General features: G+C 39.5%; 1 protein-coding gene across 3 annotated transcripts in view; it reads left to right on the top strand.

The window, feature by feature from the left end:
- The first annotated feature begins 11,301 nt into the window (after positions 1 to 11,301).
- SUSD1 (sushi domain containing 1) overlaps positions 11,302 to 21,767 on the top strand; it is a 376,643-nt gene continuing 366,177 nt past the window's right edge. For 2 of the 3 annotated variants that reach the window (XM_007498165.3, XM_016423857.2), the window contains exon 1: positions 11,308 to 11,541. In XM_007498165.3, coding sequence (XP_007498227.2) covers positions 11,391 to 11,541 — 151 coding nt within the window. In that variant the 5' untranslated portion in view covers positions 11,308 to 11,390. Of the gene's footprint in view, positions 11,542 to 21,767 lie in introns of all 3 variants that reach the window. The other variant, XM_007498164.3, reaches the window with a different exon arrangement.

The following is a 21,767-nucleotide window of genomic DNA, read 5'->3' as shown; positions in this document are numbered from 1 at the left end:
GAAAGTGGAATATTAAGAAATCTTGAAGGGCAGATGGGTGGCTCAGTGGATAGACAAACATGCCTAGAAATGGGAGGTTCTAGGTTCAAATCTGGATTCAGACACTTCCTAGATGAGGGAACCTGGGCATCCCCATGGCTTACCCTTGTTGCTTTTCTGGCTTGGACCCAATACACAGTATTGATTCGAAGATGGAGGGAAGGGTTTAAACAGTTGGATAGGAGTTAGGATTTTCAGGGTATAAAAGAAAAAAAATAACAAACGAGGAGAAATAGAGGCCAGCTGTCTAGAGATGGGAATATGGGGGTGAGGTAGCAGGTAGAAAGAGTTTCACTTCAGCAGGTGGCTATCCTTAATCACAGAGGTTGGGGAGATGGAGGTAGGAATTTGTTAGCTGTAGATGGAAAGTATCAAGGAGGGAGATTTCTAGACTAGCCAGCCTCAAGGTTCTAATTAGAATTCCAAAGTGAGGGAGGAGTCTCTGCCCTTTGAGTGGACTGGAGAACGGATGGCAACAAGACCTCACAGTGAAAGAGCCACAAGCAATTGTCACTTCCAGAGTATATATAATCTCAGAGTCTCTCGGGCAATAAAAAAGTTAATATGTAATATTATACAGTAACATGGAATAATGTTTACTGAAGCGCTGTATTACTAAGTGAGGCACTTATTTTAATGACTAGGGTAGAATAATTCACAATGAGCATGTTCATGTGATATGTAGAATTGGATTTTATTCAAGTATTAAAAATTCTGGGAAGGATTTTATTTTCTTAGGTAGCCACTATGCCTCTGGTTGATAGTATTATTTTGCATATCAAACCCACTTTTCATGGTACAAAATTAAATGCCATCTTGGTCTATGTCTCATCTATTACAAATTCCAAGTCGGTAGGGCCCTCATTAAGGAGGTTTTTCTCTGTAGTAATTAGCTTAGATCCGTGAGATTTGGGGTTTCTTAAATAATCCAAATGCTTGTTACTTGTGTCCTTGGCACTGAAAACACTAGGGCAAGCAGCGAGGCACATGCCTATGTTGAAGGAGAGGAATAATCTATTTTCACACTGATCCCTCCTGAGTTTTACCACCTTGAGGTGCCAAGCATTTGGGGGAGGCAAATGAAGTTCAGTGGAACCCTTTAGTAATCATGTCTAGCCCTGTTACCTTGACCAAGTTATCTTGCCTCTTTAGGCATCTGTTTTCTCATTAAAATGAGGGGGTTGGACTATCTAAGATTTCTTATGACTCAGTCTATGTTCTAGTTCTCACATCCCCTGGTTCTAGGGACCACTAAACTTGGGATGGGCAGAAGGCAGGTGCATGAAATTGCCGGTAGGACCTATGATGCCAGTAGCTAGAGTAAGTGTTAGTGATGGTGGGAATAATAAAGATAAAAAATCTATTTTTATAATTTTGGGCAAAGTGCTAAGAGCCCTGGGTTTGAATTCAGAGGACCCTGCCTGGGTTTGAATGTTCTCTTGGCAGTTTATATTACACATGTGACTTTGGATAAGTCATCTGTAAAATGAGGAGGGGTAGCCCCAAGTCATATAGAAGATATCTTTGAATTTTATCTCTGTGATCCTAGGAACCCGGACAAAAACAGGACTAGTCCATCCTGGCTTTTACTTCAGGACTTCAGAAAGAATATGTTATAAAGAACCAACAAGGCGGCAGCTAGGTGGCTCAGGGGATTGAGAGCCAGGCATAGAAATGGGAGATCCTGGGTTCAAATTGGACCTTAGATACTACTAAATCACAATCCCTGTTACCTAGATCTTATTGCTCTTCTGCCTTGGAACTAGTATTCTTCTAAGCTGGAAAGAAAGGGTTAAAAAAATAAAACATAATAATAATAATAAAACAAATAAAGTTAATTTAATTATATTACTTAAAATTATAAAATGAAAAATAATAAAACCAGAAATTAAATAAATAATTAAATGAAAATAAAATAAACAAATAAATGGAGATTGCTAGGTGGCTTAGTGAATTGCAGTTCAGGCTCAAAGGTGGAAGGTTCTGGGTTCAAATACAGCCTCAGACACTTCCTAGCTAGGTGACTAGACAAGTCACTTGACCCCCATTGCCTAACCATTATCACTCTTCTGCCTTGGAACCAATATAGAGTATTGATTCTAAAATGGAAGGTTGACTGTTAAAAAAAATATAAAAATAATAAAATAAATAAAGACTTAACTAACACAATACATATAATATAAATATATGTGATAGCATATTATATTACAATACATATAATATAAATAGGTATACTATTTATTATATCTATATATAATATTTGCCCTGAAGATGGGGTTTTTTAAGGCATGTTTTGTAGGGTGATGTTGCAGACCCTGTTATGATACACGTATTCCCTCCAGAGCTGTGACGAGTACACCATTTTCACAGAGTTGTGCCTGCCTTTTGTAAACAGTGCTGACAAGCAGGTTATCATAATGTGGAAAAAAAAGGAGTTTAATTTTGAAAATTTGCCCCATGTGTACTTAGAATCCATTCATAAACCTCTCTCAAAGGCAATCAAGGCCATGTCTTTTGGTCTGGCTATTGCAGGGTCCATTTCCATAACCCTCTTTGGCATTGATACAAAGCTCCTTGTTCTCATATCAATGTTTAAACCAATTAGCACAACTCTGTGAACCAGGCAGGGAAATGTGTTGTCCTGTTTTATAGGCTACAGATGGATAAGAAGGCCTGGAGACAGTCATCCAGGGAGATAGTCACCCAGGGAGACGTCATTTAGGAGCAGCTGTGCTTGGGAGTCAGTAGGAAAATAAACAATTGATCACGGCCTGGCATTGTAGTGTTAAGGACAGATGACACGACTGCAGAGGCCTGATTTCCTATGCCAGTGTGTACCAAGACAGCCAAGCCTTGCCTGATAGGGATGCGGCAGTGGTACCAAATTGAAATGGAAATTGACCAACGATAATTACGCATCCAGAGAATGATCAGGGATGGGGCTTCCAAGAGCCTTCTAGGGCACCAGCTAGAGGTCTGGGGGCCAGGTTATTGTGGTTCTGGGGCCAGCGGACTGCTACTGGGTGAGCAAAGGGGCAAGAACAGAGAGATCTCTGTGGCAAAGAGAACTTTGTCTCTAGCCATAAAGTCCAGAGGGCAAGGGCATGGATGTAGCAAGGTGAAGCAGTCTGGTTACAAGGAAGCAAAGGGATCTGGCCACAGAGACACAGTCAGAATCGAATTCCAAAGGATAAGGAGCCAGTTTTGGGGAGGGATAGTCTATACTGTCCCTCCAGATCTATGGGATTTGTTGCAATGAGATGTACCAGTTTACCTGAGCAACCTTCTGAATGACAGATAGATACATCTTAATATATTTCCTGGACCAAAAAGCACATTTAGAAGACTGTTCAGGAGCTCGGCAGCTCCTGAGTTTGTTTTTAATTTAGCATCAAATCTTAGACCACTAAGGAGGTGAATAATAATAAAAAGAAAGGCCCCATTTACACTAAAATATTTATAGCAGCATGTTTTTTGTTTTTGTTGCTATAGCAGAGAATTGGAAACAAAATAGATGCCTATCAACTGGGGAACAGATAAACAAGATAAAAAAATACATGAATGGGATGAAACATTATGGCTTTTTAGAAATGATGAATGACAAATTTAGAGATGTGCAGGATTACATAAATGAACAGATACAAAGTAGAATAAGCAGAACCAGAAAAGACAGTATACACAATGACTATGAGAGAAATAGAAAAGAATTACAGCACACAGACAATAAAAACTAAATGCTAAGAAACCATAATGAAGGGGAAGTTAGGTGGTCAGAGCCAGGTCTAGAGATGAGAGCTCCTGAGCTCAAATCTGGTCTCAGATACTTCCTAGTTGTGTGACCCTGGGCAAGTCACTTAACCCCAAGTGCATAGCCCTTACTGTTCTTCTGCCTTAGAACCAATACAAAGTATTGATCCTAAGACAAAGGAAAGAGTTAAAAAAATATAGAATTGATAGATAGAGAGGTAGATTGCAGGTCAATATGGGGGGAAAATTAAACTCTATCAACATGAGCTGGACAAACGTAGGAATTTTTGTGACTAAGAGTGAGAATTTTGAGATTCAGTATTATTATTTCTCCTTCTGGGTGTTTTGAATGGAATGACCTGGTTACTAACTCTATTATCATTTGGTTTTGAATATTTCAAGAAATAATAATTTGTGACTAAATAAACAAATCAACCTGATTTCATTGACGTTGGCACTACTGCTAGTGATCTGTCCATTCATCTATCCTTTGCTTATCCTGTGTGACTCTGATGTGTGCTCCCACAAATCCTCTTTTTAGGGCTCCTCCTGGTATGCTGGGGAGGTTCTTCTTCAAGATCTCTTACCATTGCATGGATACTAAAGGAACATGACCTTTATGTTATCATGTCTGTGTAATATGTAATGTGTTGCAGCCTGCTTCCTCTTCTCCCTTCTCCTCAACCTAATACCTCTCCATCACCCTTTGGGTTAACTCAACTTTAATTATTTGGAGACTGTGGCATTCCATGACTCATAATTAAACTTCATCATTGGAAGAATATTGTTGTTTAAAAGACGGCCCTTTACATGAATAGACAGTTTTCAGATAAAGAAATAAAAACTATCAATAATCACATGAAAATGTTCTAAATCTCTCATAATTAGAGAAATGCAAATCAAAACAATGCTGAGATACCACCTCATACCCAGAATTGGCCAATATGACAGTAAAGGAAAATAATAAATATTGGAGGCAATGTGGCAAAATTGGGACACTAATGCATTGCTGGTGGAATTGTGAATTGAATTGATCTAACCATTCTGGAAGGCAATTTGGAATCATGCCCAAAGGGCTTTAAAAGACTGTCTTCCCTTTGATCCAGAAATACCACTACTAGGTTTGTACCCTAAAGAGATAGTAATGAAAATTGTTTATACAGAAATATTCATAGCTGCTTTCTTTGTGGTGGCAAAATTTTGGAAAATGAGGGGGTATTCCTCAATTGGGGAATGGCTAAACAATTGTGGTATCTGATGGTGATGGAATACTATTGGACTGAAAGGAATAATGAACTGGAGGATTTCTATATGAACTGGAAGAACCTCCAAGAACTGATGCAGAGTGTAAGGAGCAGAACCAAGAGAACATTATACACAGAAAGTGAAACATTGTGGAACAATACTGTGAACTTTGCTAATACAGGACAATCCCAAGGGACTTATGAGAATGTTGTCCACATGGAGAGAAAGAACTATGGGAGTAGAAACACTGAAGAAAAACAAATTACTTATTTGTTTTTATGGATATATGATTTGTGGTTTTGGTTTTAAAAGATTATTCTATTGCAAAAATGAATAATATGGAAATAGGTACAAGTGATAACATATGTAGTACCCAGTGGAAGTGCTTGTTGGATCTAGGATGGGGGAGGAAAAAGGGGAGGGAAAGATAATGAATCATGTAAACATGGAAAAATATTTTAACAATAAAAAAGATGGTTCTTTCCTATAAGGAGAAGCTTGGGGTCATGAAAAACACCATATAGACTTCCTCAATGTTCTCCAGTTCTTTCTCCTCATCTTGTTCTGAGTCCAACTCATTGTCCATTTATAGGATTTTTTGTATGTACCAATGTATGTATATGTACCTATAGAACCTAAAATGTCCATCCAACTACTTATCACAATCTAGACTCTGCACATTTCTCATCCACTTTTTTTTTACCCTATGTGAATAGTTAGGTGAATCTCTTTTGAGGGATTGTGAATCTCATTTTGTATGCACTGCAATATTTCAGGGCTTGATCCAATCAGTCCAAGCTATGTGGAAGGTATTAAAATTAATTGTGGTTGGACTCTGAAATATATTATTTAGGTGGTCACCAGGGATTTAATTTCTAAAATCCCAAAATGAATTACTAAAGTAAATGGAATTTATGGTAGTTTATTTACAATATTTACAATAGAAGGAAGATATTAAGAAATGAGAGAGAGAGAGAGAGAGAGAGAGAGAAAGAGAGAGAGAGAGAGAGAGAGAGAGAGAGAGAGAGAGAGAGAGAGAGAGAGAGAGAGAGAGAGAGAGAGAAAGAGAGAAAGAAAACTCTGTCTTCCTCTTATATCTGTTAGAATTTCTAAGTCCCAGCCAGGGGAAGAGAGTCTCAAGAAGTTGGTCACTAAGTCAGCTTTTCACTCACCAACCATAACAGAAAAGAAGTCTGGGTGTCTGTATTCCGGTTACTTCTTTGAGTCAGTGCCAGAATGTCGGAACAAATCTCTGAATTTCCGAATGTCTGTCTTCCCTTCAGCTCTGAGTAACTGATCCTTTACTCCAAGCCTCCATGACTGACTGAATCCGAAAAAATGAATCATTTTGTCTTTTTGGTTCTCTTTTTAAAGATCTTTTGCTCTTGTGTCACCTCCTCTAAATTTTCACATCTACCAATCACAGCAAACACTTTTCTCCAGGACTGCCCATTCTTTAGTTCTCACCTTCTTTGGTTAGATTATATCTTTTTGGGTTACTTAAATCCTCTTTTGTTAAGTTCACCTTTTTGTAGTTACTTAACACCTTTTTGTGATTAATTCACCTTTTGTAGTTACTTAACACCTTTTTGTAGTTAAAAACTAAAAATAGATTGTAGCTTACAATTCTAGCTTCACTATAAAGGAAGAGCTAAGTATCTTCATTGTTACAATCAGGAGATAGCTAAATCCAATCTTCACAAAGGAAAGAAGGAAATAAGCATTTATTAAACTCCTACTATATGCCATGTACTTTGTCAAGTACTTTAACAACACTGGCAGGTAATTACCATTATTATCCCCATTTTGCAGTTGCAGAAATAGTGGCAGTTAGGTCATAGTGACTATAGTCTGTGGTGGGATTAGAACTTGGCTCTTCTTGACTTCAGGCCAGTACTCTCTTTGCCTCACCACTTAGTTTGCCATTTTCAAGCAGGATTATCTGGAGGACTTCATCATCAATAGATGGTCTTTTTTCCATTTGAACTCTGAGGTGGACATCCTCCATAACAGTGACAAACAACTTTCTGGAGTGAACACTTTTCTATACTTTGACTCTCTTAGTATTGGAAATCAGAGGATGGGTGCAGAACTAGAGTCATCTCTATTGTTAAAAGGCAACCTTTTTCTTTATTGTAATTAAATGCTTTTAATAATCAATAAACAAACTCAGTGGGATCTTGTAGTCTCTACATAGTCAGTGGTTTGACCATCATGATGTAGTCCCCTGTAGTATACTGCTTACAGTACTTGCTTATCCTTTTCTTTAACCTTCATCAAACATGTCTTTGATGTGTTGGGGGACTTTTTTATAAAACTGACTTAGAATGATGGGTACAGAGAGTTGGAAGTGAATTAGAATCCATTCAATCCAATCCCCTGAATAAACTTGTTCTACAATATCACCATGACAATAATGGTCATTCACTCTAAACTTGAACCTTTGTGATAAAGGAAGTGTATAGTTAGAAGGAGAAGGTGTTAAGGAGGAGCTCTGGTCATTGAACTTGTGGGAGAGAGAAAGAGAGACATAGACAGACAGATAGAAAGACAGAAAGACAGAGAGACAGGGAGAGGGAGAGAGGAAGAGACACAGAGAGACAGAGAGGTGGGGGAGGGAGGGGGAGAGGGAGAGAGAGAGAGACAGAGAGAGAGAGAGAGAGAGAGAGAGAGAGAGAGAGAGACTGAAGGAAGAAAAAACAACCTAAAGAAAGGCACTGAAAAGTCAGTGGACAAGGCATGGTTTGAAGAAATAACCCTGTTTTCTATAAGAGGAATTTCTTAGCTTCTAACAATCACAGTTGCTAGTGCCTTCCTTCAGGTATTACCTCCAATTTATCCTATAAATATCCTGTATGTGCAGTTTTTTGTGTGTTGTCTCCTCTATTAAAATGTGAGCTTCTTGAAGGGAGGGGTTGTTTTTACAGAGATGGGGGTACCACACAGTTATTGCAAGGATTCTGCCAATCCACATTATTTGCTGCAAACACTGCCATTTTGATTTTTATTTAGCTTCTGCAAAATAGGCAGTGTGATTCAGTACAATAATAAACCAGCAAACATATCTTCTGTCAATTGAACAGATAATATATCTTAACCTTATTATTTTTTCCAAACGTATGGAGATGCTGTTGTATTAATAAAATCCAAATTGATTTAAAGCTGGCACTGAATTTGTGGTAGCTTTTTGTGTGTTGATAGCACAGCTAGTATCATGTGGGGATCCACTAATATTTTCAGAAGACCATCTGAGGTCCCTGGACCTACAGTCTAAGGAAATGTCATAAAGCTGCCAGCTGCAGCCACAAACCAAACAATCGACCTGCATTGATGATGTGGAAAGAACAGCTGGTGTAGGCATTGACCATGTCAGCCACACCCCTCCTGCCACACATGGCTAATAATCATGGGTCCTTTCTTAATTGGAGGCAAAGTCAACACAAAAATAAGAGACGCTGAGAACCTGGCTGAGTGACCCTGCAAACTTTCTCAGTTTATGGCCTCAGTTTCCCCACTTGTAAAATAAGGAGGTTAGACTAGATGATCTCTAGCATTTTAACCAAAAGCCAAGAGTGAATAGTGATACTCAGACCAGACCAGACCACGGCTTCTCTCTCTGCTGTTTCCTCATGCTCGGTTCATCCCCAGTCTCCTGACCATAAGGATCTCATCAGAGCCGGGGGCTTCAAAGCCTGGCTTTGCTATAGATCCCTTTTGTAAATTTGTCCATGATTTCAGATGCATCCTTTAATCTTCTGCTTTTGTTTCTCTGTCTGCTAAGGGCTGGAAAAGAAGTGAATGGATCACAGCTCATCTGAGCTTTCTTCTTTGAGAGGGGAGTAGCTAGGTAGCACAGTGGATTGAGAGCCAGGCTTAGAGTAGGGAGGAGGTCCTGGGTTCAAATTTGAACCCAAGCACTTCCAAGCTGTGGGATCCTGGACAAGTCACTTAACCCCAGTTACCTAACCCTTACCACTTTTCTGTCTTAGAATTGATACTAAAACAGAAGGTAAGGGTTTAAAAAACAACAAATATATGTGTAATGGAAGCTTTTCTCTCATGCCTGGATCACTTGCCATGGAGGCCCTGTGCTTCTGGGAGAAGACATCCTGGGCTTCCTTACCATATGGCTGGGAGGACCATGAAGCTAGGAAAAGCTGCATCTTCAAAAATTGGCAGGCTGGGACACTTTCTCTTCAGTGGGTGAAGCTCACAGTTCACCCCCAGGGCAGACCCCATGAACTCAGTCAGTGAGGGGGAAGGACTACCTTCAGGGCTCCAAAAATGGGGTATTTGTCTTGATCTGTCAAAGGAGACACCTCAGTTTTAGGCGTAGGATGTGGAATCCCCCTTGAACCTGTAATCTATCGCATTGACCTCAGAGCCAGCCTGGGTGTTTCAGCTATCCAGCCCAGCAGGAAAGCCCTGAGAAAAGCCGGGGCAGCTGGGACTTGAGGCCAAAGGAGTTCTGGACTTGGAACTTGGGACTGTGCTTTCTAGAAACTGAATGATGAACAGAATGCCCTTCCCCACTTCAGAGCATGATGCGGTGCAGTTTATACTCCGCTGTTGGGGAATGTGTTTGTACATTTTTCTTTACTCCTTTGAAGCAAAATTGTTCCTTGTAAAAAGTAATTTAACTAGTAAATTGTAAAAATAAATCTGGGATATAGGGACCTTGTGGGAATATCATTGGTAGGGGCTGGAGCCACTGGCGGAGAGCCCAGACACTCCTCAGTCCCCTTAATTAGGATCTTGGGGAAGGGTGAAAAGTAACTTCTAGGCACTGGGGATCACGGTAGTCATGGTTACATAGACCTTAGACTCAATAATGTGTATTGGCACCAAGGCAGAAGAGTAGTAAGAGCTAGGCAACTGGGGTTAAGTGACTTGCCCAAGATCATGCAGGTAGGAAGTGTTTGAGGTCAGATTTGAACCCTGGACCCTGCATCTCTAGGCCTGGCTCTCAATCTACTGAGTCACCCAGCTGCCCTGCTAAGTACTGGTTAAAAAAAAAATTTTGGGGGGTGGGGATTTTATTTTATTTTTATATATTTATTTGTTTTTAAATTTTAATACATTTAATACATTTTCACACAAAGTTTTCCAAAGTCACATGATCCATGTTGTCTCTCTCCCTTCTTCCCTTACCCCTCCCAGAGCTGACAAGCAATTCAGTCTGGATTATACATGTCTAAATATTGTTTTTAACCAAGCTGGTAACTTGAAATCAGAAAGATTTGATTTCAGATCCCACTTGAAGAATTTACTAGCAGTCTTAATTCTGGGTAATTCACTTGATGTCTCTGGACTTCAGTCTCTTCATCTATAAAATGAGAAAATTGGACTCTGCTGTTCCTTCCAGCTCCTAATTGATAATTCATTGATTCTCTGATAGGCACTTAAAACAACCACAACAAAAGCCTGATTTTCATTGCCCTTTTATATTTACCCCGTCTTAATTTCTGAATATACGTCCTTCCCAACAGTGAACTATCCCTTAGAAGAAAAATAAAAAATTAAAGGGAAAAAAAGCACGTCAACCAAAGTAACAACTGTGTCTGACACCCTATGCAACATTTCCCTCCTCTATTCGCCCGTGGGTGCAAAGGGGGGAGGGAGTTGGGTTTTCCCAACTGGTCTTGGGAGGCCAAGCTTGGCTATTATGACCACATGGCAGCTATCATTTTTGAAACAAAATATAATGCAGCTTCTGTTTCTCTTTTTTGACAGTGCCACAAAACAGCAAGGAATGGCTTATTTTTAACCTTTTCTTGACAGCAACATTTTTTTTTTAAGTAGGAGAGCAAATTTAGCCCTTATCAGGGCCACCACTCATGCTGGCCTGGAACTGGACCAAGAGGGAGGAGGGGTCAAGAGGACCTTATGGTTTTGAAAGAGGAAATGTCAGTCTCAGGGGAAAAGGGAGACAAATGTATTACATGTGTGCAGACATTAATGTATGAGAAAGAGGGTGCTTGCAGACTAGGAGGGGAGAGGCAGGGGGCTAAGAAGCCTGGATTTCGAAGAAGTCTGGCAATAAGAAGGCTCACAAAACATTTTTGAATAGAAGGGAGTACCAAGGGAGCAAAAGCTCCCCAAAGAGTGGGTGAGGGGCGTCCTTTCTTCCCCTCTTTTCTCCACCTACCCCGCCCTGCATCTCACAACCTACACCCTCCTCAGTCCGGAAACTGCCACAAGCCCGAGCTACCCCTCCCCGGGGGGGGGGGGGGGGGCGGAGGAGGGTTTATCAAACGGCTCAGGAGAAGCCCAGTCCCCAGTCCGGATGAGATACACCTAGGGCCCCGGGTTTCCCCACAAAAAGGCTTTGCTAAACCAAGAATAGGGGACCCAACGATATGGTCCGGGAGGGCAGGGACCCCTGGAGAGGCGTCTGCAGTAATGGCCCAGTTCCCATGCTTCAGGGGCAGCAGGGCCGGCTTCTCCTCCTCCTCCAGCTGTTGCTAGTGCAGCTGTTGCGCCCAGCCAGCCGCGCCCTGGGCGCTCCGGGTAAGTGAGTTGGCTTCCCTGCAGCTGGGCATCATTGAGGGCGGATTGAGACTAGGGCGGCTCCCGAGGGTCAGAGCATGAACTGTTTAAAGAGCGTGCAGCCTGGGGTGGGGGGAAAACAGACACACCCACCCTTCCTTAGGGCTCACAGAGGTGTAAGAGATTGCACCCAACCCCTCCGAGCCCTGTATAGCTCCAAAGACCCCACGCTTTTGGAGCGAGATGATGTGATTATTTATAGTTGCACAGTCTCTGTCTCTGTCTCCCCCCCTCTCTCTGTGTCTGCCCCTCTCTTTCTGTGTCTGCCCCCCCTCCTCCCCCCTCTCTGTCTGCCTGTCTCTCTGTCTCTGCCTCTCTGTCTCTGTCTCTGTCTCTGTCTGTCTCACTCACTCACTCTCTCTCTCTCCCCTCCCCTCCCTTTGTCTCTCTGCTCCAGACTCTCCCTCTGTCTCTGTATTTCTTTCACCCTACTCTTTCCTTCCCTCCCTCTCTCCTTCTGTTTTTCGGTCTCTCTCTGTCTCTCTTTGTCTTTCTGTCTCTGACTCTGTCTCTCTCTCCCTTCCCTTCGGTTCCTTCCTCCCTCCTGTTTCTCTGTTTCTCTGTCCCTCTGCCTCCCTCTCTTCCTCTCACTCTTTCTCCCTCTCCCTCTCCCTCTCCCTACTCGGTCCCTCTCTTTCTCTCCTTCTGTCTCCCTCCCCCCTCCCCCTTTTCTCCTTTATATTAACTTTGCAATTTCCCCCTAAGGTTCATTGCTTAATAAACAAATACTTGAAACCAGCTGGAAAAGAAGTAGAGTTTGAAAGGCTTTGGAATAACAATAGCTGGCCAAGTGCTTAACATATTTATTTGCGTTTTAATAACCCAATAAAATGGATGCTTATAGATACTTTTAACTTCCATTTTGCAGATGAAGAAATAAAGGTTTAAAGAGTTTATATGACTGGTGGTGGTCATATAGCTTTGCTGAATGCAGATAACCTGCGTGTTCAGTTCATTTCAACAAGTATTAAGAACTAAGTTCAATGAAATAAAATAATTATTGAGATTCACAAAGACTAGCTCTTGTCTTTCAGGAGCTTGGGATATGGAGGTATGAGGTTAAGAAAGCTACATAAATGACCAACAAAACAAAATAGGTTGCAAGGGGAAGATTCCAAGCGCTGTGAGAAATTGGAGAAGAGGGAGAACACTTTCAGCTGACATCAGTGTGGAGGTGGCAGCCCAGTTGGGCCTTGAAGCAAAGGTGGTATTGGATATCATAGATTTAGAGATGGAAGGGAGGCCATCTGGTCCAACCCACTCGGTTTATCATTTAGTCCCAGCCAGGTTAAGTGACAAGGCCAAGGTTACCCAGGTAATAAGTGACAAAGGCAGGATATGAGTCAGGTCTTCTAGTTCCAAAGCCAGGGATGTTTCCATGTAGCAAACTGTCTCAATGTGACAGGTGTAGGTGGAGAGAAGAGGCATGGGACATGGCATGTAAAGGAAAGACTGGGAAAAGATGGGGTAAGAGGAGAAAGGAGGATTGTGAGTTCCCCATTTTGACCAAAAAAGGAGAATAGTGTGAGTGATACTTGGAAAGATAAATTGGAGCTAGAATTTAGAGGGTCTTGAATGCCAGTATAAGCAATCTACATAGAGGAAAGAAGACATCATAGGATTTAGATGTGTAGGTATATCTAGGAACAACCAGATATTTAGTACATGGTGTGTATTATTGTGTGTGTAGATATAACATACATATCTACACGCAGTGTGCACATTTCCATATGTGTAACTAGTATGTCTATATATGCACACATATACATCACTGCACATACATGTATCTCCAGCTAAACTTCACAAACATCTCTATATCTTGGATAAATTAACTTCTCAAGATTTATGGCACAGTGTAGGGCTTTGTTTCATTTTTCCACCTCCATTTGGAAATTTTGTTATTCCATCGATATCAATGATAATATGTAGTATATATTTATTATAAACATAATGAATATATAATGCTTCTATTTCATATATACACAGAATAAATGCACCAAATATACAATATATGTTTATATAATATATATTCTATATTGATGTAGAACAAATATAAATATGTACATTTCTAATTGTTCCATTATATATAGACCATTCTATATATACATGTGCAATATTTATAATTGTTTTATATACATGTGGAATACATACAAATATATAGAATATTTATATTTTTCCATATATGTGAGATAAGTATAAAAATGTGGGATATTTATATTTGTTCTACATACATATGGAATAAATAGAAATATACACACACATACTGTACCTGGCACGAAGTAAGCACTTAATAGTTACATGTTGAGTGTTTATTAACTTAACCAACATTTGTTGAATACTTACTGTGTATAAAGAATTTGCTAGGGGCTGTAGGAGGACAGAAAGTATAAGATGTGGGTCCTTTCCCATCTTTACTCATACTTTTCAACCCCTTGCATTCAGCTCAACCTTTCAAAATTCTCATACTTTCTTCAAGGCTCAGAGGGAATGCCGCCTCCTTCATGAAGCCTTCCCAGCTTTTCCCAGGCAGAAGTCTTTGCTTATATATATCTATATCTATATGAATTTGTATCTATGTGTGTGCGCTCTCACAGAACTTCCTTGTTTCTTCTTCTATCATATATTAACTTTCTACCTTGATTTATAGAGAGTTTTATGAGCATTTGTTATCTCTTCTGCCAAACTTAAGTTCCCTGAAATCAAGGACCATGTCTTATAGTTCTCTGTGTACCCTACACACACAATGAGAACCAGCACAGGAAATGATTCAGTTTTATAAGCTGTTTCACAATGATAGTTAGCAGTTTGTGACTTCATTTTTAGTTTTCTGACACATTTTTCTTTGTGTTTTTGGGCAATAAATTCTGACTCCATGATGGCTTGAATGATCTTTGCAACATCTGATTTCCCACACTGACAGACAATATCTCTGTCATTGAAGTGTGCTCCTTCAATGCTCCAGTGTTTGCCCATTTTCTTGGAGTAATATCCAGTTTTAAGACCATGGCAAAATACAGAAAAGAAATAAATGTCAATGGCATGAGATCCAGCACTCAGTCAACAGAGAGCTAACTAAATTGAGGGAATTAGCTTATCCTTGCTTCATCCAGTCAAGGTCAGATATTCGTCGGATTCAGCCCATTGTCCACGAGAGCCCATGTGCAGGAATATTGCTGTCTCAAAATAAATCCAGAGCAAGACTGTTGCTTGTCCCAAGTCATTTGTATACCACTGTAACAATGAGAAGTTGGCAACATTTCCTTGCTACTCTTTCTCCCTACTAGGGATATTTACGCTTTAGTAGGGAACAAAGTCAAAATCTAAAGGAATAACTACTTTTGGGGAATTTCAAACATCGTTGATGAGGTAGGGAAAGGATTTTTGTCCCCCCCCCCCCCCCATATGGAACCGTCCTTCCTGCTGTTGAAAGTATGGCAGCAAGGTGGTTCACTGAAAGAAATAGATTGGACAAGGAAGATCTGGGCTCTCATTCTAGATCTGCCATTTATTAGCTCGTGAGCTGATGCAGTGGATAGAATGCCAGAATCTTTCTGAGTTTAAATGTGGCTTCAGACATTTCCTAACAGTGTGACCTTAGGCAAAGCACATAATCCTGTTTGCCTCAGTTTCCTCATCTGGTAGCTGCCTCATCTGTCTTCATCTGTCTCAACTAGAGAAGGAAATGGCACACCACTCCAGTATCAAGAAAACCCCAATTGGGGTCACAAAATTTGGACATGACTGAAATGACTGAACAACAACATCAAAATCTTGCTTAAGTCAATCTACTAGAACTTTTGAAATTTATATTCATTGTTTAATTTTTTGTCAGGTACAAGTATTTTTTATTTATTTTGGGTATACATACTGTTTATTTTTATTTTTTTTCTAGAGTATATATAAACAGAAAAATTTTTAACATTTGTTCTGAAAATTTTTGAGTTCCATTTCTTATCACCTAATATGTGCCAGACATTGTGCTACATGCTGCATTTACAAAGGCAAAAAATAGCCCCTGCTCTCAAAGAATAATGGGAGCGACGACGTGCCAACAATTATTCATTTTAAACTTTTTAGGCTCTAACTACTTCATCTCTAAAAGGATGGAGTTAGAGTAAATTACTTTTCTAGGTATATCACTTTGCTTCCGTGAAATAACATCAGGCAGGTATGTTAGGGCTGATGTTACCAGCTCTATGTATGTGCCCAAAGACCCAGAAGTGCTCATGCTGTACAGTTTAGTTATTTTTTTATTTGTCTCTGACATTTTATAACTCTATTTGGGGTTGTCTTGGCAAAGATATTGGAGTGATTTGTTTTTTATTTTCCCCAGCTCATTTGACAGATAAGGAAACTAAGGTAAACAATGTTAAATGACTTGCCTAAGGTCACACAGCTAATAAATGTCTGAGGCCAGATTTGAAGTCTTCCTGATTCCAGATTGGGCACTCTATCCACTGTGTCACCTAATTTCATTTCCCAAAAGAATGTTTGACTTTAAAAAAATTTATTTTATTTAAAAAATATATATATTTGCCCTTATCTTCTATCTTAGAATCAGTACTGTGTATTGGTTCTAAGGCAGAAGCATTAAGGGCTAGGCAATAGAGGCAAAATGATGTTCCAGGATCATACAGCCAGGAAGTGTCTGAGGTAAAATTTGAACCCAGGACCTCCCTTTTCTAGGACTGGTTCTCACTCCACTGAACCACCCAGCTGTCCCCAGAGTGCTTAACTTTTTGCTATGGTCTTTGCACAAACACTTGACTTAGAAACAGTTGTTCAGTACTTACCATGTTATACTTCTAAGACAGATAATACTAGTAAAGAAACCTGGTACCTAGTCAGAGGTTGATAACATGGAAATAACTACTCTGGGGTTTATAAGCCAGCTGACGGACCCTACAAAGGGGAATAACTTTTTATGGAAAATTTATTAACAGAGGCTGGGGAGGACTTGGTCTTGTTTGTTATGACCTTCAATGCAGGATTCTGGGAAAACCAATCTAATCCAAAGCAAACTTGCTTCTTGCTTACAGTCTGTCTGTCAATAATATATTGAACTAATTGATTCCCCCCCCCCCCCCCCCCGCCAGTTATTCATTACTCAAACATTAGGAGTGGACTTTCGGTATTAACTCCACATGAGAAGATGGGACAAACAATTGCTTGGCAGACATGTTTAGGACCTAGTTGATCATGAGCTTGATGAGTCAACAAGAGTATGACCCAGTTGTTCTGAAAATTAATTCAATTATAGACTATCTAATATAAAGAGAGCATCCAAATTGAGGGAGGAAATAAATCTACCATACTCTGTGCTGGGACCTTGTGTTTGTTGGTTCTAGTTGCCACTTTTCCACTTTTTTAAATTTATGTTTATTGTTTAATTTTTTGTCAAGTGCAAGTATTTTATTTATTTATTTTTGGTACATGTGCTGTTTGTTTTTATTTTTCTAGATTACATGTAAACATATTTTTAAACATTTTGTTTTTAAAAATTTTGAGTGCCAAATATTCTCCCATCCTCTCTCCTCACCCTCTCCTTGAGAAGACAAGCAATTTGATATAGATTATACGTGTGCAATCATACAAAGCAATTCTATATTAGCCACGTTTCATAAGAAAATGCAGACCAAAAAACTCCCCAAGAATAATAAAGGAAGTTTTTAAAAGTATGTTTCAATCTGCATTATGATTCTATCAGTGCTTTCTCTGGAGGTAGATAGAATTTTATTTTAGCATAAGTCATTTGGATCAGGAGACAAGTATTTTTGTTAAGAAAATTTGCCCCCTCACTAAATCTCATTCCCATTAAGCCAACCCCCCCTCCAACCCCCCAAACCCCGACAACTACCTAAACCAAATCCTTCAATATATAACTGCATAGTTTGGCAAAACAAATTGCCACATTAACCTTGTCTGAAAACATCTATTGTTTTCTTCAAAGTTTATCACTTCTCTTTCTGGAGGTGAGTAGAATGTTTATTCTTTTGAACTCATGACTTCTTATGTAGATCAGAGTTCTAAAGTCTTTCGCAATTGTTTTTCTCTATAATGTTATTGGATGTATTGGTCTGGTTCTGCTCATTTGGTTATGCATTATTCCACAAGGTCTTTCCAGTTCCCTTTGAAATTGTCCATTTCATCATTTCTAATGGCATGACAATGTTCCATTATATTTGTTCCATTACAATGTTTATCATTTCCTAATTGGAAGATATCCCTTTAGTTTCCAGTTTTTTACTGCCATAAAAAGAATTACTGCAAATATTTTTGAAAATATGGATCCTTTTCCTCCTTTGATTTCTTTGGGGTACAGGCCTACTGATAGTATTGCTGGGTTGTAGGATATGCACAGTTTGATAACTTTCATGGAATAATTCCAAATTGCCTTCCACGAAAGTGTACCAATTTATACCTCTAATGACAGTGCACAATACACTTTTATTTCCATAGTCCCTCCAACATTTGCCATTTTCTTTGCCGATGATGTGAAGTAGAACATCAAAGTTGATTGAATTTGCATTTCTTTTATTGTTACTTATTAGGAGGATTTTTATGGTTTTGATAGCTTGGATTTCTTCTTTTGAAAACTGCTTAGTCATATCCTTTGATCATTTATCTATTGGTGAATGACTCTTGATCTTATAAATCTGAATAATTTCTATATTTTATATGTACATGTAGTAAATAAGACCTTTATCAGAAAAACTTGTTGCAAAGATTTTTTGCCAGATAACCCATTTTTCTTATAATTTTCACTACATTAGATTTATAAATACAAAACATTTTAAATATTATACAATCAAATTTAAATTTTATCTTGTGTGATCCTCTCTTATCATTTCTGTAGTAATGAATGCTTCCCCCCAATCATAGATCTGAAAAGCAATTTCTTCCTTACTCCTCTAATTTACTTATGATGTGACATTTTATATCTAAATCGTGCATCTATTTGGAACTTCTTTTGGTATGTGGTGTGAAGTGTTGGTCTAAACTTAATTTCTGCCAGACTTCCTGGCCAGTGGCTTTTGTCAAATAATGAGTCTCACCCCCCCTTTTCTTCCCTCTAGTAACTGGGGTCTTTGGGCTTATCAAAACACTAGACTACTATAGCTTTTGCTTGTTTCTGTATATTCTTTACATAAACTTTTCCACCAATCACCTTTCCTTTTTTGCACCCAGTACTAATGATGATTGCTGTGTAAAATAGTTTGAGATCAGGTATTGTAAAAGGGAAGGGAGTTTGGGGATATAAAGGGATGGGCTGTGTTGGGCCAGTATCAGATTTTCTGTGGTTTGGGAAGGCCAAGAAAACCCAGCCAGGCAGAGCCTGGTCTGAGACAACACACAGACCACTCAGTGAAATGGGAAAGTAGGTTTAATAAAGAAGAATAGGGTAGAAGGATATGGGATAACCTAAAGCTAATTTTCTAACGAATACTCCAGGATCTAATGTCTCTTCACAGAGATTTCTTCAGAGTGGTTTTCCTACACTAATACTCTCCTCACTGCCTAAAAACCCAGTCTCTATTCTTGACTAAGCTACAACTAAACCTCCCTTAACTGGTTTTAAGGAAAAGGTCTGTAGAAGCCTGATAGGACCCAGGGAAGGTCCTAGATCCAAAAGGACCCAGGCCTGGTCTCACAATCACTCTAGATGTTTCAGGATCACTAGGTTCTTCTTCGATGAAATACAGCAACCAAGACAGCAAGCAGGACAGGAATAAGGATAGGATCAGCCACTAAGGAAATGCAGCCACCACCTCTTGATATCTCCAGAGAGAGCAGCTAACAGCCTCAGTACCAGTCTAACCCTTCCTTCAAAGTTCCAGAATCTTCCTGCTGGTCTCATGCCACTTCTCTCTGCAAGCTTACACCCTTTCCTCCTTAACTTAACTTTTCCTTGTAACAGTATAGACAGTTTTTTCTCCACTCCCTCCCTTTTTTATTTTATTATTCCTCTTGAAATTCTTGATCTTTTCTTCTTCCACATAAATTTGGTTATTTTAGCTATCTCTATACAATATTCTTTTGAGAGCTTGTTTGATCTTGTGAGTTCACTAAATAAGTAAATTAATTTAGGTAATATTGTGATTTTTATTATGTTGGTAGCTACCACGCTTTAAGAGGGACATTGACAAACTAGTGAATATGTGTGTCATATGGCATATGGCAGTCAAGTAGTAAAGGGATCTTGAAATCATGGGCTTCTCCAGTGATTCAGGCTCAGGATTGGAATGTGATGCAATACTCAAAGACAATAAAATGAAGTAAAACCTATTAAGAAAAAGGCTAAATCAATGACCAATATGGAAGTATGTTTTGCATGATAATACAATACCCAGATCAAATTGTTTACCATCTCTGAGAAGGGGAGGGAAGGAAGGGAGAAGGATCATTTGGATCTTATAATTTTGGAAAACATATGTTGAAAATTTAAATGTAATTGAAAAAACAAAATATCTTCAAATAATAGAATAAGGTTAAAAAGGATACAGGTCTTAGTTCTACTGAAAACTTCTATGTTACTCCCTTCTACCTCCACTTTTCTGACACTAGGTCAGAAAGAAATCTGTGTGGGGGAGTGAGAATTCTACTAAATCTTCTGAGCACCAACTCCCCATAGATTGGGCTTTTTATACTTTTATAGCAAGAAAGACAAACCAGTTATTCAAACCTGAATCCTCTGGACCAATCTAAAGCCGTAGAAGGTCTCCCTGTCTTCTTAAAAGGAGACTAGTTCAGAATGCATAACATACACATTGCTCCTACTACTACATCTTTTCCCTTGGTGGCAAGGTGCCCCCCCAAATTTCTAGGTGATTTTTTACCACTAAAATGGTCTTAAAAGAGTTCTGGGGGGCATCTGGGTGCCTCAGTAGATTGAGAGCCAGGCCTAGAGATGGGAGGTCCTAAATTCAAATCTGGCCTCAGTCACTTCATATTTGTATGACCCTGGGCCAGTCACTTAACTCCCTTTGCCTAGCCTTTACCATTCTTCTGCCTTAGAACCATAGTGAACATAGTGAAAGAATTTTGATTATGCTTTCTACTACATACAGTAGTTTGTAAGGCATATTCGTGCCCATCATACATTATATACATAGTATTGGTTCTAAGTAAGAAGGTAAGGGTTAAAAAAAAAGAAAAACAAAGAGTTCTGATCTCATGGGGGAGTCCAACACAAACAGCACCAGTGGAAGAGTGAAATACTAAATAATAAAACCACAAACCCATAAAAAAGTACAGTTCACACAATAGAGATAATCCAGGGGAAGTTCTTAATGGGTCTTCCAATGTAGAAACAAAATAACAATGAATAGGACCAGCACCAGAATGCCAAATCCAGAACACTAAGGCCAGAACATCATTGCTAATGCTCTACGCATCATTATCAAGTCCCACATAGGTCAGAGACATCTGTCACAAGTTGGTTAAGAGATAATGAGCCACAGCCATGTCACATGCCCATAGGTGGGAGATGGGTTCAAGACCCACCTTGGGCTGCCATTTGCTTAATGTTTCCTGTCCCATTTGCCAAGATCTCCCTTTTCCTGGGAGGCTCATGAGCAGGATTTTTGCCCCACAGGCCATTACTGAGAAACAAGCTCTTTCTTCTGTGGAACCTAGGCGAAGACTCCTTCTTAACTTCCTAATAATAAGCCCAATAATCAGGGGTAGGATAATGAAACTGTTGTTTTTGATGTTTGAGTCAGTATTCAACAATGCCAGCAGCCTGCAGATGGTATGGGATACGGGAAACCCAGTGGATGTAATGGTAGTGGGCGCCATCTTGTTCATATGTAACAGTAAAATGGGAGCCCTCAATCAAAGGGACTAGTGAAAGGAGATCTATAAGGAAGAAGAATATATTTTGTAAGCATTTTTAGGGTGATTACTAGAGTGATGAATTTAACTGGCACCACCATAATATATCCTGAATAAGTTTCTTCTGCAATAATGGCAAAACATTTAACCTGAGATAGGTGAATAGGGCCAATACTTGCCAGCCAGAGGTAGGGTGAGAACCATGTAGGATCATGTGGTCCTGGCCTTCAAAGGCAGAAGCTCTGATTAGCACAAGGAGCATCAAATCAACAAGCAGAAGTGACTTCATTGTTCTTAGCAAGGTAAATTATATGGTCTTGGCTTACCAAAATATGGCATCATGGCCCCCGTGC

Source organism: Monodelphis domestica, chromosome 7 (genome assembly GCF_027887165.1).
Source record: "Monodelphis domestica isolate mMonDom1 chromosome 7, mMonDom1.pri, whole genome shotgun sequence".
Classification (NCBI taxonomy): domain Eukaryota; kingdom Metazoa; phylum Chordata; class Mammalia; order Didelphimorphia; family Didelphidae; genus Monodelphis; species Monodelphis domestica.
Note: the sequence above shows the minus strand (reverse complement) of the source record. Positions and strands in the feature narration are given on the sequence as shown.